The 18,255-nt window shown below is 34.6% G+C and overlaps 1 protein-coding gene across 1 annotated transcript in view; it reads left to right on the top strand.

Moving 5' to 3' along the window:
• SP3 (Sp3 transcription factor) overlaps nucleotides 1-17,716 on the top strand; it is an 82,678-nt gene extending 64,962 nt beyond the window's left edge. The window contains exons 7-9 of the mRNA XM_007458852.1: nucleotides 7,579-7,771; nucleotides 13,359-13,555; nucleotides 15,958-17,716. Coding sequence (XP_007458914.1) covers nucleotides 7,579-7,771; nucleotides 13,359-13,555; nucleotides 15,958-16,274 — 707 coding nt within the window. The 3' untranslated portion in view covers nucleotides 16,275-17,716. The remainder of the gene's footprint in view (nucleotides 1-7,578; nucleotides 7,772-13,358; nucleotides 13,556-15,957) is intronic.
• The last annotated feature ends 539 nt before the right edge of the window (nucleotides 17,717-18,255 follow it).

The following is an 18,255-nucleotide window of genomic DNA, read 5'->3' as shown; positions in this document are numbered from 1 at the left end:
TTCTCTCCTTTCACTTTCTGTCTATCCTTACCTCACTTTATTCCCATAACAGTTCACCAGCACACAAAATGCTGTGTACAGTTGACCCTTGAACATGGGTTTGAACTGCTCAAATCCATTTACACGCAGAGTTTTTTCAATAGTAAATACAACAGTATTACACGATCTGCAGTTGGTTGAATAGGCAGATGTATACGGAAGGAGAACTATAAGTTACACAATGGCACTCCTAACTCTGCATTGTTCAAGGGTCAGCCATATTTACTCGATTATTTGTTGTCTTTTCCCACTAAAAAGGAAACTTGATAAAGACATGAGCTTAACTGTTGTTAACTTTTATCCTTAGAACCTAGAACAGTGACTGGCATATTGTAATCACTCACATATTTGTAGAGAATAACATTATGTCCTAAACTTCAAATTGACTTAATTTTTGGAGTACAGTCATCTTTTTTTTTCCTTTTGATTATGATTTTATTCTTTTACAATAAAATCCCTTAGACATTTTTTTTCCTTTTCTCTTTTTTCCCTTTAATTCTTTGTCCCATAGCACAGTGTCTGATATCCAGTAGCTTCTTAATAATTACTTACTGAATATGGAAGTGTATTGTCATGCGTTTAAGACACTGGAAATTCAAATGAGAAATAAAATGTGATTAATTTCTTGGTCTTGCTACTGCGTTATCTTAACGAGGGGTTTATTAATTTTGTATGGACTAGTGCTTAAGAGTGCAGGCTCCGAAATCCAAGTGCCTAGGTTCAGATCCAGTGCAGTACTTTGGTGGGAGCCCAGTCATCTTAAGGTTTTGTTTGTTTGTTTATGTTTTTGTTTTTAATTCCAGTGGTGGGAGAAGGGGCTAGTTGGTTATACAGGAACTAGAGATGAAACCACAACAAACACTGATTGACTGTCTTTAACAAATTCCCTAAGTAATCTCCTATAGATTACTTTAAATTTTTTTATTTAGAATGATCTTTCAAAGTATAATATACACTCAGAAAAATGTACAAATCATAGGTGTGTAACTTGATGAATTTTTATAAAACAAACACATAGGAAAAATTACCACCTGGATCAAGAAATAAGATATTGCCAGCAGTTCCTCAATCTCCCTGTACCCAGTCATTATGCCTCGTAAAGGTAGGCAGTCACTGTATAGTAGTGTTTCCTGTTGCTTTGAGCTTTATTTAAATGGTATATCTGTCTCTCTATAGATATAGGTATTACATGTAAGAGAGAGTGTGTGTGTGCCTTCTTTTGTTTAAAATTATGTCTGTGGTGTTCCTGTTGCATGTAGTTGTTAATTTTCATTGTTTTAACATATTCCATTGTATGAATGAATATATTATGATTTTTCTATTCCAACACTAGTGGATATATGAGTTACTTCCAGTTTAGGATGAATTTCTGTACTTTTGGTGTCATGTGTGTATGCCTTTCCGTGGGAGTGAAATTGCTTCCGTTATAGGGTATACATAGGTTCATCTTTAAAAGATACGGTCAAAAGATCTCCAAAGTTGTTATACTGATTTACACACCCACCAGCAGTGTGGGAGAGTTTCAGTTGCTCTATTACTTTGCTAACAGGTGGCCTGTTAAAAAGTTTTAGCCATCTTGGTGGATGTGTAGGATATTTCACTATGATTTTAATTTTCCTGATATCTAATAATATTGAGTACCTTTTCATACTTCTGTGGGCCATTTTGATGGGTATCACTTCCCCTTCTCCTGAGCTTTATAAACAGTCGATTTCTGAGAATAACTAGGTACCATGTAGGACACTAATGCAGCATGGTAAAAAATATTTTGCTATTATCTACACTAAGATATAGAGGAAGATACAAACTTGACTGCCTAGTACTGAAGACCTGTTTTTTTGTTTTTTTGGGGTTTTTTTGCGGTACGCGGGTCTCTCCCTGCTGTGGCCTCTCCCGTTGCGGAGCACAGGCTCTGGACGTGCAGGCTCAGCGGCCATGGCTCACGGGCCCAGCCGCTCTGCGGCATGTGGGATCTTCCCGGAACGGGCACGAACTCGTGTCCCCTGCATCGGCAGCGGACTCTCAACCACTGCGCCACCAGGGAAGCCCTGAAGACCTGTTTTTAAGGTGTCTGTATTAATTTGATAATGCAAGTTGGCAAAGAGGAATTATTTAAGATTTACTAGATGGGTGAAATTTATGATTAAGATTCTAAAATACCCCAGATGTGTACGAGCAAGAATAATGATTAAAAATTGGGTATAACACTTCTTGGGCAAATAATTTATTGTCTTTAATGAGCACTTTGTGGTCCTGTCCATATGAACTGACTCTTCTTTTGTTTTCAGTAAGTGATGCTAGAAAATTAAGTATCCATTTGAGATAAAATTAAATTTTTAAAATCTTCTCTATAGGTATTATTTGCAGATAGAAGGAGCATAGAGAAGTAGAGGGCAGAGTTTTCCAGGTAGATTATTATCTAGACTGGAAGTTCCTCCTTAAGGAAGGGTTTGTTCATTTAGTCAAATTGTATTTTCTGAGCACTTTTGAGTGAAGCATTTATAAAGGGATGTATGAGCCAGTAATTAGAACTAATTCTACCATAAGCATGTATAAGGGAGATGACATTTGAACTAATCTTGAAGGATAAGTAGATGTTAGTTACATGAAAAAGGAAAAGAGCTAGAAAACAGTCCAGGCAAGAGAGGCATATACTTATGGGTGTGACATTGAGAAAGGACATGGGTTCTGACAGTGATGAGAATTTCAGTATTTTAATACTGAAGTTGGAAGAGCAGTTGTGGCCAGATTGAGAAGGTTCTTGAGTACCAAGTTAACAAGTTAGTACTTAATACTGTAGAAAATCGAGAATTAGTGCAGGTAATGAATCAGGAAAGTGATGCCATTAGATTTTGTATTTAGGAAGAAGATTCTGGAAGCTCTGTAGAAGTTGGGTTGGCAGAAGAGAGACATGAGAGGTTGGGAATGGACTGACAGGACTCACCTGAAATTGATGGTTTGAGCAATTAGGTGGCTTGTAATTATCAATAAAGGGGGAAGCAGGAGAAGGTTTGGTGAGTGGACAAGATGTGTTCAGTTTGGACATGTTATGTTCTGTGTGCCTTTGTTTTATTGGAATTCAGTAGGAAAGAGAACTAAATTATAAGTATCCATGGCCGTGACACACTCTTTAAAGATATTTTGTAGGTTCCAGTAAGAGAATTAGCAATAGGAGTAGGAATGACCTGTAATATCGTTATCCCCTCAGTCAGGTTGTATTTCATTCTTGCCCTCTCTCATCAGTTTCTTTATTTGTTCTCTACGATTTCTTTAAATTTTCTCTCTCTCTAGACTCCTTTATCTGCTCTTAATATTATTCTGTCGTCCTTTTTCCTTGTTGTCTTGTCACAAATAATGTAAGATGAGTAGCTTTAAAAACATCTGACAAAGTTCCTCATTTTATGGACTTAAAATTTATCCAACTCTGGATATTTGCTATCCATATGCTATCTTTTATTTAACTTGTAAAATAGCTAATACTGTGCAGCATTTGTGCATATATTTAAATGTCTTGTCAAAATGATGCAGGTGGACACCTGATTATAAAGGAACAGAGGTCAATACTCATTTATGTTGTGTGTTTGGATGAATTTTATACATATCTAATTCTTCATCCTTTCACTGAGGAAATAGAAACCATTTCCCCTTAATTTCTAGGCATCAAATTCTCTCTGCCTCTGGGGTCTAGCACAGTTCATGGCACATAGTAGCTAATCACTTATTGAATGAATGAATGTGCTTGTATCTTTTCTTCCCTCATGTAATAGAGGAGGTGGCTGTGCTCCAGCAGTTAAGCCTGTAAGTGCTATGGCTCATCATCCCCTCCTGACTTCTTAGGGACTTTATTCTTGTGTTTTCAGTCTCTCTCTCTCTGTAGTGGATCTTTCGCATGAACATTTACACATGTTCAAGCCTTCCCTGTCTTCAAACATAGAACAAAACACTTTTTCCCCCAGACTCTCTTTTTTGGTCCCCTTTAGCCTGTAGTGTCATGTTTCTGTCTCCCTCTCAAGCCAGACATTTTAAAAAACGTATCTGTACTTGTTATTAAACACATTTTCACTTCTTGCCCATTTTCTTAGTTTCTTTCTTGATTTTTCTGCAGTATTTGATATTGACCACTTTTCCTTTCTTTAATGTAGCACATTTTTCTGGGTACGCCTTTCCTTCACAGGTTCATCCTCTTCTGCCTGTTCCTTAAATGTCTGCATTCCTCAAAGGCTACTTTCTCTTCTCATTCTACTCATAGTCCTTGAATGATCTAACTTACTACTTTGGATGCACTCCATTTGTGTAGATCCAGCTTTTTTACTGTTTTGTCTCACAAGCTGTCCAGACTCTGTGACCAGCAACCTTGAATTGATTAACTGTCCTTCTTTACCTCCACCTGAACCTTCTCCAGTGTTTCCTATTGCAGTGAATGGCACCACCATCTACCCTGTTGCCCAGGCCAGAGTGCCCTCTCTTCCCATTTCCCCCCTTGATTCTTAGTTGTAGTTTTTCTGATAAAATAAATTAATTTTAAACTGTTAGAGGCATTTTTCTTGGTTGCACATTCTAGTTTTCATTAGTATAAATTTAGGAGCTATTAGGGCACATTTGATTTCTTTAGGCTATTTTTCGCTCCAATTATTAGTGACTGATATAAATCTAAAATAAATGTCCATTAAGATTTTTAGTTTACATAAATCAAAATTAAAATGTGTAGGAATTTATGTTTTATCAAAGATGATTATATTCAGTGTTTGTTCTAAATCATGTATTGTGGGTTTTTTTGTTTTCATTTTTATTTTTTTTTATTGGGGAATAGTTGCTTTACAATATTGTGTTAGTTTCTGCTGTACAATGAAGTGAATCAGCTATATGTATACATATATCCCCTCCCTCTTGGACCTCCCTCCCCCCGCCCCCAATCATGCCCATCTAGGTCACCACAGAGCACCGAGCTGAGCTCCCTACGCTATACAGTGGTTCCCATTAGCTATCTGTTTTACACATGGTAGTGTGTATGTATATGTCAGTCCCAATCTCCCAGTTCATCCCACCCTCCCTTACCACTCACCCACCGTGTCCACACGTTTGTTCTCTATGTCTGCATCTCTATTCCTGACCTGCAGATAGGTTCATCTGTACCATTTTTCTAGATTCCACATAAATGAGTTAATATACAGTATTTGTTTTTCTCTTTCTGACTTACTTCATTCTGTATGACAGACTGTAGGTCCATCCACGCCTCTACAAATGACCCAACTTTGTTCCTTTTTATGACTGAGTAATATTCCACTGTATATATGTGCCGCGTCTTCTTTATCCATTCCTCTGTTGATGGGCATTTAGGTTGCTTCCATGTCCTGACTATTGTAAATAGTGCTGCAGTGAACATTGGGGTGCATGTGACTTTTTGAATTATGGTTTTCTCTGGGTATATGCCCAGTAGTGGGATTGCTAGGTCATATGGTAGTTCTATTTTTAGTTTTTTAAGGAACCTCCATACTGTTCTCCATAGTGCTGTATCAGTTTACATTCCCACCAAACAGTGCAAGAGAGTTTCCTTTTCTCCACATCCTGTCCAGTATTTATTGTTTGTAGATTTTTTGATGATGGCCATTCTGACCAGTTTTGATCTGCATTTCTCTAATAGTTAGTGATGTTGAGCATCTTTTCTTGTGCCTCTTGGCCATCTGTATGTCTTCTTTGGAGAAATGTCTATTTAGGTTTTCTGCCCCCCCCCCCTTTTTTTTTTTTTGCGTTACGCAGGCCTCTCACTGCTGTGGCCTCTCCTGCTGCAGAGCGCAGGCTCCGGATGCGCAGGCCCAGCGGCCATGGCTCACGGGTCCAGCCTCCCCGCGGCATGCGGGATCCCCCCAGACCAGGGCACAAACCCACGTCCCCTGCATCGGCAGGCGGGCTCTCAACCACTGCGCCACCAGGGAAGCCCTCTGCCCATTTTTTGATTGGGTTGTTTGTTTTTTTGATATTGAGTGCATGAGCTGTTTGTATATTGTGGGGACTAATCCCTTGTTGGTTGCTTCATTTGCAAAACATTTTCTGCCATTCTGAGGGGTGTCTTTTCGTCTCGTTTATGGTTTTCTTTGCTGTGCAAAAGCTTTTAAGTTTCATTAGGTCCCATTTGTTTATTTCTGTTTTTATTTTCAGTACTCTAGGAGGTGAGCCAAAGAAGATCTTGCTGTGATTTATGTCAAAGAGTGTTTTCCCTATGTTTTCCGCTAAGAGTTTTATAGTGCCTGGTCTTAAATTTAGGTCTTTAATCCATTTTGAGTTTATTTTTGTCTATGGTGTTAGGGCGTGTTCTAATTTCATTCTTTTACAAGTAGCTGTCCAGTTTTCCCAGTGCCACTTATTGAAGAGATTGTCTTTTCTCCATTGTATATTCTTGCCTTCTTTGTCATAGATGAGTTGACCATAGGTGTGTGGGTTTATCTCTGGGCTTTCTGTCTTGTTCCATTGATCTATATTTCTGTTTTTGTGCCAGTACCATACTGTCTTGAGTACTGTACCTTTGTAGTATAGTCTGAAGTCAGGGAGCCTGAATCCTCCAGCTCCGTTTTTCTTTCTCAAGATTGTTTTGGCTCCTCGGGGTCTTTTGTGTTGCCATACAAATTGTAAAAATATGGAATGCTTCATGAATTTGTGTGTCATCCTTGCACAGGGGCCCATGCTAATTTTTTCTCTATCCTCCAATTTTAGTATATGTGCTGCCAAAGCTAGCACTCATGTATTGTTTTCTTTTTTTTTCTTTTAATTAGTTTTTGGAGTTGAAAAAACCTCTTAGTTTCACATAGGAAATGATGTTATAACATTTTCGATACAAAGAAAGATGTTTGGCTATGCTGACAGAAAAATGTAACTTCCTGCCATATCCACTCTTCCTCACCATTGCCTGCTCATTTTGTTTCCCAGTCTGGTTTATAATAAAACTCATTGAAAATAGAAACTGTCTCATACTTATGCACCTCCTTCCACAATGATATTGTGGTTGTGGCCATTATAGATTTTTAGTAAGGATTGACTTTAAAACTTAAGTTTATGAGTAATAATTTCATTGTATCTACAGATAGGCATAATTTCATTCCCATAGGACCTACATTTTGCATTCCCATAGTGCCTACAAATATGCGTAATTGATACAGGCTGTAAAAAAGAGGTTTAACAGGCATTAGAATTTGTTCTATTCTGAGTTGACCATTGATTTATTGACTATTTGAACAATTATAACTGAAGTTTCAGATTGTTTTATGACTCAGCTTGCTCAAAAGAAATTGGCTTTCTTAATGAATTTTAAAAAGCAAGCTCTCATGGTGGCTTTATTCTCTTTTTGGCTTAATCTCTGATATTTAGAATAAAATAGATTGTTTTAAAAGAATAATCCACAACAAGGAGCAATGATTATGCTCCACAAACAGATGAGTTTTTACTTTTACATAGTATTTATTCATTTTACCTTAGAGAGGCTCAGATCTCATGCTATCTTTTTGGGCCAGTGGGCTGCTTCTCATCTGTATTTGTTTTCTTCTTTAGATATTAGGATCAAGGAAGAAGAACCTGATCCTGAAGAGTGGCAGCTCAGTGGTGATTCTACATTGAATACCAATGATCTAACACATTTAAGAGTACAGGTGGTAGATGAAGAAGGGGACCAACAACATCAAGAAGGAAAAAGACTTCGAAGGGTAGCTTGCACCTGTCCCAACTGTAAAGAAGGTGGTGGGAGGTATGCACACACGAAACATACTTTTCTTTTTGGACTGTTAATATCATCACCCTAATTTTTGAAATGCTGCATGCCATGTCACTTAACTAAGGGAAATTATTCATTACATGATCATCTTGTGTGTTTGTCTGTATGAGTGTGGCAGAAAAAGAGAACAAAATATATGAAATCAAATTTTCAGTTCTAAATGTCTTTTTTTAAAAAACTAAAATTACTTAGTTTACTTAAAAAAAAAAAAAAGTATAGTAAGATGCCATTTAACAGGCCCATATTGGATATTAGTCTGTTTGCAAACCAGCAATGGATCTGCCTAAATACTGATTAAAAAGTTGATTCTTCTGTACAGTAGAAACTAACACAACATTGTAAAGCAACTATACTCCAGTAAAAATAAATTTTTTAAAAAAGTTGATTCTTAGCTTGAGAATAGCAGTTATATAATATAAAATAAGTTCAGAAATTGTTAATAAAGCATAAGTATTTTCCATTTTCAATAGAAATGAATAATAAAGCCTTAATGATGGAATTTTTTAAAAAGTGGAACTGTAATATTTCCATTCAGTGTTTTCAGAAATAAACATTAAGAAATAATAACGTGACAGGAATAAACTCAAAACAGATCAGTAATTATATTAAAAGTGGATGGATTAAGCTTAATAATTGAGAGATTGACTCTCAGATCATATTTAAAAGACATAAAGCCCAGCCTTATATTGATTATAAGGAACATCTCAAATGGGTGCAGGAATGTTGAAAATAAAGGAATGGAAAAGATTTATTAGGCAAATGTTAACAAAAAGGAAACTTGGACATGGTAAGATTAAGGTGAAAATATCAAATGGATAGATTTCTTTTTTTTTTTTTTTTGCGTTACATGGGCCTCTCACTGTTGTGGCCTCTCCTGTTGTGGCGCACAGGCTCCGGGCGCGCAGGCTCAGCAGCCATGGCTCACGGGCCCAGCCGCCCCGCGGCATGTGGGATCTTCCCGGACCGGGGCACCACCCCGTGTCCCCTGCATCGGCAGGCGGACTCTCAACCACTGCGCCACCAGGGAAGCCCAGGGACATATTTCTAAATAATATGAAGTTTTCACCAAGAAGATTTAATAGCCATGGTACCTTTTCTCCACAACTTTGAAATATATAGAGCAAAAACTGATAGAACTCTAAAGACATTATAACCATATTCTCTAGTCATAGTGAAAGACCTTAATATAACTCTCTCAGAAATGAACTATTTAAATAGACCAGAAAAAAAAAAAACCAACCCTGTTAATGCAGTTAATGAATTTGATCTAATAGAGCCTCTCTGCCTTTGAGTTGATTTGTACATTGGCCAGCCCATTCACAATGATAGTAATGACTAGTAACTGTTAATACTGAGAGCTTACTGTGTTCTAGATGGTCTTATAAGTGAGGTATGGAGAAGTTGAATGATTCTTTACAGCATACACAGCTGGGATTTGGACCCAGTTTCTTATCAAGGCCTTAACCACTGCACTGTACTGCCCCCCAGGTGAATTTGCTTCTTCTCAATCTGATCCTTAGGCATTTGTATTTCCTACTGGTAATTATTCACTTGTTTGAAGTTTTACTTATTCTTTGAAATGTTTCGGTCAATTTAAATAAGTTAGTGTGGAATTCTGGTTAGACAGCTTTTCTGAAATTTACTCTCATTTTTACGGGAACTTTCAAGATAAATTTTCATGGAAGTCAAATCTAACTGAGGGTCAAGGCCTTGCCTGTGTTTTGCTTATTCTTTTCTTTAAATTGAAAATCTGTTAAAATTATTTTTATTAAATTAATACATGCTCATAAAAATTTAGAAATATAGAGGAGTTTTAAAAGAATACCAAACTTCTACCCTACTTCAAGATGACTATTGTAACATTTTTGTATATATCCTTCCAGACTTTACTCTCACTGTTTTAAGTGTCTTGTTTTTCTTTTGAAAATTTTCGTGATCATATTTCCAAGTGTACATAGAGTTTGTATCAGTTTTTTATGACTGTATAGTATTCTGTGGTATGGATGTGTAAGAATTTAACAACTTTTTTGGGAGTTTATTGTTGAAATTCTAATTCTTACACATATATCTTTGCACATCTGATTATTTCATCATTATAAGTTGGCAGTGGTGGAATTGTTTTATCAAAGGGAATTGTCTGCTAGAAAGGTTATATCAATTTATACTCCATCAGTGGTGTATGAGAGTGTGTTTTCCCACACCCTTGCCAACAATGGATTTTATAATTTTTAAAAACCTTTTAAAGTCTGAGAGATGAAAAGTAATACCTCACTATTGTTTTATTCAGTATATTTTTACTTTTTTTGAACATTTTTTGTTGTGTTATTTTACCATTTCAAAATTTCTTTTGTGAATTATTTCTTTGTCTTTTGTGAATCTGTTAATTTGTCTGTCATATGTGCACATATTTTTTTCCAGTTTTACACTGTCTTTCAACTTTGTCAGTGGTTTGCAAAATGCATTTATTTACACAAGTAAAGAAAGTTCTCACTTAAAGCTTGCAAACCTTTTTTTAAGCACAAAATTTTTAGTTGAGATGCATTATTATCATGCTATTAAAAGTCTTCCTTAAACTGAGGATTATAAAAATACTCATATTTTTCCAGAACTTTTGTGAGTTCATTTTTTAATAACTTATTCTAACAATTAAAATTGAAGTTCTTAAGAAAAACAACTGTTGTTTCTTAGAGCTCATTTGAACAAAATTCAACTAATATATTCATGATAGGCACAATTGTATCATTGACAGTTGCTGCATCTAATTAATAGAAGCATAACATATAGTAAATCCTGTTCTGCAAAGGTGAGGTAGGTGGCACTTTATACATTTTAGAATATTAGCCTTTCTTTCCGCAACAGTATTCTTTTAAAAAAATAATAGTATGTATGAAGTGGCATCTTCAGAGAACTAAATTTTATTTTTTTTACCTTTTTGAGCAAGATGTAAAATATAATTAAATATTTAAAAACTGTATTCATTTGGGCATTTAGCCAATATTTATTAAGCAGAACCAGACTCCAGAAACTTTTTATACTCTAGTGGAAGAGACAGTTTTATAAAGAAAAATAAATTCTAAAGGCGTTATTGTTATATAGGTTTTGTGTGGTTTAGACAACCTCAATCCATTTTTTAAAAATTTAAGTTAATTTGTAAAATCTGTTTTCTTCCCTGTTGGCCTTTCAGTTTGTGTTCCGTTTCTCCTGTCACAAGCAAAAGACTCGATTTACTTAACTTTTCTTAATCCCTCTACGCAGAATTTAGCTTTATTTATTGTGTCACTCTGTCTTTGCATTATTAAAATTTGGGGAGCAAGTTTAAGCAGTCAAGAAAATGAACTTAAAATTGTTAGTTTTGTAAGATCATGTAATAGGTATTAGTGGTATAACTATATAAATCAAGAGGAAAACTTACGGTAATCTTTACTACTTGAAGTTTGTTGATAAATTCACTTCAGTCCTCTTCCTTCACATCACATGCCATAAATCCATATCTGGCATATCTAGATCTTATCTTGAGTTAAAAATTTTTTTTTAAATAAAAACTTGGACCTCGGTATTGGACCTTTCCCCTTATATTGTATATTTTTGTGTGCCCCGTCTCCATTTTTTTTCCTTAGTTGCCTGTCCCATTTTCAGACAATGAGTATGTCTTGTTTCCTTATAATTCAGTTGATGAAAACATCTTTCCCTGGATTTTTGGTTCTTTGGGAACTCATATTTGTTGCTGTAATTTGTTATAGTCTTGTGCTTTGTTCGTGCTCTCAAAGCTAAATTTTGCTAAGTTAGTAAAATAGCACTTTTGAATTTATAAAAGCACATTGATTCACCTGAGTGGTAGGATTAGAAGAGAGGCAAGCAGTTATGAGTGTAGAGTGAACTGAATCGGGTTCTCTGTGAAATTGCTATGGTGAACACAATATGTAAAATCGGTTTGTACACCAATAGCCACAGACATTGCTCTTTTTCTTAGGGCCATTTAAGAATAAAACAAATTTAAAAAGCTAAATTAAATGGAAATATTATTGGCTTTGGTTAAGACTTTGGCATTGCAGGTGAGCCAGCAAAACCTGTTTCACTCAACTCAGCTCTTTGAAGAGAGTTGTAGAAATTGGGGGTGGACTGGAGCAGAAACTAGAATTGTGTTAGATTATGACATCCTTGCCCTTGAGACAACAGCATGACTCCTCCTTGTCTTTACTTATGCTATTCCTCTGCCTGGAATGCCTTCCCTCCTTTCTATCTAAATCCTACCCACCTCCTCCACGAAGCCTTCTCTAACTACTGGAGCCCACATTGATGTCTCCCTGTTCAGAACACCTATGGCATCTAACAGCCAGCACTGCACCGTTTAGCACTGTTTGTCCTATGGCAATTTCACATGCTACTGAGTGTGAGTACATTAAAATATAAATGTGGGGAAATATGCATTTTTCCAGTAAAATTTGAAAAACGATAGGTATATTATATACAGGAGGATTTGCAGGCTTATGGAAGGTTTACAGGCTATACCTAGACTGAGATTGTGGGAGGAGGGGAAGTTGGGGGGGGTCTTAAATGTACCTTTTTGTAATCTCAGAGAAACTACAAAGTTTATATAATATGATTTTGACAGTTGATGAGTCTAAAATGTCATGTTTTTTTACAAACTCATTTGTTTTTATTCAGTAACTAGCCTTTTTCTTTTTTTTTTTTTTGAGGTTGAGTAATAACATTTTCTATAGTGTTTATTATGATTTGAATATCAGTTCTGGAATCAAAAACGTTTTCTTCTTGCTTAGGCTAAGATACCTGTGTTCACCCATCTAATAAGCACATATCTTCTAAACCCTGTTCTTGGTATCAAATACTGAAATGTAACAGATGTCAAATTTTGCAATGTGGAGAAACTGCATTTTATTATTTCTCTGATTTATAATTTTGGGTATCTTTGCATGGTTAATAGGGAATTTTAACTGTAAAGATAATTTATTTCATGTAGTTCTAGGGATCTAAGACAATAGCTTTGTCTAGATTTTTTTCTCTGATTTTCTCCAAGTCAGTGTATATTCAGGGTGCAGCCATACAAATATGTGAATAAATAATGCTTATATCATCTTAATTTAAAGTCTTCTTAAGGTGCCTTAATTGTACCTATGATTAGTTATGGATTTATTGTTGGTTTATTTACTCTTTAAATTAGCTGACATCATGACTTTGAATAGGCCATTTAGTTTCTGGTACAACTAATTTAATTGGATTGGGCCTATGCATAGAATTTGGGAATGGTTCTGACCGAATAATAAATAACTTTACTATACTCTTTATGTATGAAATGTTCTTTTAAATTATATATTTCTTGAGCATATTTACATTTGGACAACACTCACATTAGTTGTGGAGTAAAATGAATATGTAAAACTTATTAATTTTTCTTTAAATTGATTTTAAATGGTCTTGGTTTCTGATTGACCTCACGGTGATAATGTCTTCTGTTTGAAATTCAACATGGGGAGTATATGAGTGATAATGTCCATTTGAATATTTTCATATAAGTATATATTATTCTGTGTGTGTTTTTTAGAGGTACCAATCTTGGGAAAAAGAAGCAACACATTTGTCATATACCAGGATGTGGTAAAGTCTATGGGAAGACCTCACATCTGAGAGCTCATCTGCGTTGGCATTCTGGGGAGCGCCCTTTTATTTGTAACTGGATGTTCTGTGGTAAAAGATTTACTCGAAGTGATGAATTACAGAGGCACAGAAGAACACATACAGGTTACTAATATTTACTTTTAACAGATAAAATTAACTGTAAGGCTACATACTACCTTGAAATTTTTTTTTTTAAGCATACCTTACTGAACTGAATCTTTTAAAATATGACCAATTACATCATATTTCTATCTTCAGTAACACCAATTTAAAAACACTAATTCCAAACAAGTCAGTATGGCTTATTTTATAAAATAATGTTTTATTTTATGCAGACTTTGGTTAGCTTTTGTTTTCATATTATCCAGTGTCTTAAGCCACATTTATCTCATCATTGTTAATTATGTTAATGTTTTAAATTAGTTGTGTGCTTTTACTCTTGATCATTATCTTCTTCCTCCTCCTTAACACTGTAATAAAGAATAATTCCTTTTCCTCTGATAAATTCAGGCATTTCACCCTTTCTCTTGTTTTTAATATGTGTGAGGTAAGCAAAAGATATTTCACTGAGGAATAACAAAGGCATTGTTGATGTGAAGACTCTTTCATTTGTTTTAACACATAGTGTTGTGTGGTTGTTACATGAAATGGACCTAGGAATGACCCAAATTGAATGCTAACTTAATATAACATACAGATATTTTTCTTCTACTGCCATGTAATGATCAAGGTGTTCATCAGTCTATGCTCAATACTGAAGAATTGAAAAATATATAATGCATTTACAAAGTTTAGAGAGCTTAGAAGAAAGAACTATGGTGAAATGGTGGACGATATGGATTTTGAAGTCTCTTAGATCTAAATATATAAAATAATCCATGAAGTATGTAGTATTATGTTACATGCTCTACTCGTTTTAATTTCTGTCTCATCAGGTAGGTAGACAGATGAGCTTAACCTGTTTGAAACTGCAACGGACAATATAAGAAAGTAGATAAAGAGTGCTTGGAGGCAGAGATCATTATTGTTGGGATAGTAAGGCATTTTTGAGCATTGGGCTGGGGTAGACCTTAAGATGGCCCTATAATAGAATTTTCCTCAGTGGAATTTGATCAGCAGGATATAAAAAGAAATAATGTAAAAGGGAAAAAAGGTCTGTGATCAAATAAGTGTAGGAAACACTGTGTTAAAGAGGGTTACTATACAAGTACCTTCAAGGAATGCCTCTTAGGACCTTTAATAGAATGTTAATGAGCACTGTACATCTCCCAAGTCAGGGGAGGTAGTGGCAACCTCTCATTGTGCCATTTTGCCATGGAGTATGTCTCAGGACTAAGGTTCCAAGAGAAGCTTTGGGAAATACCTTCCCAGAAGAATAGAATAGTATATGAATAGAAGAAGTGAGAGATCATTTGTCACGAGTGAAGATGAGATTTTATTTAACACATTTCTGTTACGTAGGATTGAACCACGTTATAGAAGTCATTGGAAGTTAGGTAATGGAGAGTCTGAACTGTTTAGTTATCTGCAGGTTACTCTTGCATTCCCATACCACTTAGTACAGTGGTGAAGTTTTGTACTGTAATAAAATTTGGTATTTAAGGAAGATTTGTCTGGCATTGATTTGTTGGATTGGAAAGGGAGAGACTAGTGTGCCATTGTAATATAGTTCAGACATGAGGTCTGATGAGGACCTACTGAGAGCAGAGGTGCTGGAACAAGAGATATGTAAGAAAGTCATTTTGAAGAAAATAAACTAAGGAAATACTGGATTTGTTTATTGATTGAGTTCTCCTTAGATTCCTTGTAGGTTGGCCTTTTGCCTTATCTTCTACTAATTGTCTTACATAGTAGGTCTTCAGCATAATAGAAGTTCTGTCTGTCTTCTGTATTTTAAAAAAGTATTTATGCTGGGAAATAAATTTAGGCTTCATAGAGTCTTATTAACTTTTAACATCATGATTTATTAGGCTCGCTCTTGATTATTCCAGCTGAAATCAGGTCAGCTGGCCATCTCCATTATTCTTGGGACTACTCAGTCTTTATTAGACTTCAGGCTTGTGTCTTGGCTTTAATCTAGAAGTACTCTGTGTAGTTACTTGAATTCGCATTTAAGAGTTGAAGGTTGAGTATCAGGGATCTGACATGTTAATAATACCTTAAATATAGCTCAGTGTATTTTTCTTTAGAGAAGTATGCTACAGATAGTCGTTTTTAAGCTGGTATTTTGTAACGGATGTTTCAAAACTATTAGCATAGATGAGGTATTAAATTCTTACCTGAATATCAGTGTATAATAAGTTTGAAGATTGCTTTTCATCCAGAAATAAAGGTGACAGATTTATTTTGAGGAAAAATATTCTATGAGAGAAATCTTGCAGGGACAGCTCATGAAACTAATATAGTTCTAATTGAACTCTGCTCCCTGTCCCTAACTGTCAGTGTTGGCTTATTTTCTTTCTCAGGGAATGAAGAGTCTATTAATGTTAAATTTAAAAGACTAAGTAACTTAATTTCTTCAACAGGTGAGAAGAAATTTGTTTGTCCAGAATGTTCAAAACGCTTTATGAGAAGTGATCACCTTGCCAAACATATTAAAACACATCAGAATAAAAAAGGTATTCACTCTAGCAGTACAGTGCTGGCATCTGTGGAAGCTGCACGAGATGATACTTTGATTACTGCAGGAGGAACAACACTTATCCTTGCAAATATTCAACAAGGTTCTGTTTCAGGGATAGGAACTGTTAATACTTCCACCACCAGCAATCAAGATATCCTTACCAACACTGAAATACCTTTACAGCTTGTCACAGTTTCTGGAAATGAGACAATGGAGTAAATATTACACAAATACTTATTCATCGTGGTTATTTTTATACAGTAGTGAGAAGAACATTGTTCCTAAGTTCTTAGATATCTTTTTATTGATGTGCAAAAATTTTTGGATTGACAGTAACTTGGTTATACATGACACTGAAATGCCTTACTTTGTATGATATTCCATAGTATATTAAAAATGGTAAAATTGCATGGGTTTTGTAGGTACTTTTGGAATCTAGAAGAAATGAAATTTTACCAAGTTATATAAAGAGAAAATTGAATTTAACAATGCGAATGGTAGTCTAACCAAATGCATCAATCCTGTGTGGTTTAGTGTAAAAATGAGAACATGTTGGTATTTATCTATTGTAAGATAAAAAAAAAGTTGGTGGGTGAAAGAAATCATGTTATGATAAAAAAAATTTTTGTAATTTTCTTGATGACTGGAATTTTTATTATGCATAACTGACAAATCAAGTTTCCAAGCAAATGTTACATAGTGTAGGCTTTACTTAGCTTATCAATTTGTCATTTTGAAGCTAATTATTTTAATTAGGTTAACTATGTACAATATTTTAAGCATTACTCTTGTAAGATTTTGAAAACTACATTTTAACATGGAACTCTAGGGATAGTCACCTTTTAAATCCTGTTGAAAAGCCATGTTTAAGATTTAATTTGCCAAAATAATGTCTTGTTAATATTCTTTCAGTAATGAAGTTGGGCAATATAACCAATGTTTAAAAAAGTTTAAAATGTATAGGTTGAGGCATTTGGGTGGTAAGAAAATGTTATAGTGAATTATCCCTTTTCTTGAGTATTGGAGGACCAAAAAAATAAGGTGTTATTGCGTCTTAGCAGTGTTTTTTTTTTTTTTGAATCCAATCTTGTTTCCAAAAACCACATGTCTGCCAGGGCCTTAAAAGCCATCATGTAAATTACCAGTAAAGTATAACATATGCAAACATAACAAAATCACTTCCATAGTGACGATACTCCAACCATATGGATATTAGTCATAGAGAACTAGAGGTTTTATGATATTTTTTTAAGTCTTTTTTTTGTTTGTTTTGTTTTTGGTCTAGGTAGTCAGTCTGCACTTAAATATCAGCCATTTTCCTTTTTTGCTTTTTCCCTTAAAATTTATATGTATCCAGTACATTTAATTGAGAAATGTATGTTTTTTATTATGCTGTATTTTCTTTTTATTTTTTAATTATTGTTTATATTTTCAATTATTAAAAAATGTACAAAATAAAGTTTCATTGCTGGTCTTGTAAGAGCTATACAATTTTCCAGAATGTATACCTATAACTGCAGCAGTTCACTTATTTCAAAAATTTGGGATTCTGTTCATTTGTTATTCTTAAGACCACCTCAAATTTAAAGGCTACCTTATTGTACGTTTAAAGTGTATTATAACAGTGTGGTAGTTAATAAAACACTATTTTTTTTTTCTTTTGAGTTTGTTGTATTCCTATGCATTTAAAATAATTGCAGTGGTATGGGGTAAGAAAATCTGTGGTTTATTTTTCTTAGCATTTTATTTGCAGATTCTTGATTTCAGATGCTGAGATTATTGTAAACAGGTATATTTACTTAAAAAGGGAAGAGTAGAGGCTCTAGCAGATTACTATTTTTTTGCCTAAAAATGAACTTAGTAAATAGAACTTTTGAAAAAAATCTTTTAGCCCACATTGATTCATTAGAATTTTATCAATCCATTTTGCAAACCTTATTTTTCCTTTGTTTCCCCTGTTAAAGCAGTGCAGGATATTTTGATTTATCAAAAACTTGAGTTTGCATGAAGATTCTTGAAAATGATAGCATAAGACAAGCTTTGGTAACAATGGCAAGAGTTGTTTGAAAGGGTTATGTTTTTGAATTTATATATGTCTAATCATAAAGGCAGGGTAAGAGGGAAGGAAAAATTAACAGGATATTAATACGACTATTTTAGATATTTTAAAATAAAAAATCCAATTACTTTCTACGTGTAT

The sequence above is a fragment of the Lipotes vexillifer genome, unplaced genomic scaffold, assembly GCF_000442215.2.
Source record: "Lipotes vexillifer unplaced genomic scaffold, Lipotes_vexillifer_v1.1 scaffold1306, whole genome shotgun sequence".
In the NCBI taxonomy this organism is placed as follows: Eukaryota; Metazoa; Chordata; class Mammalia; order Artiodactyla; family Lipotidae; genus Lipotes; species Lipotes vexillifer.
This window is presented reverse-complemented; position numbering and strand designations above follow the sequence as displayed.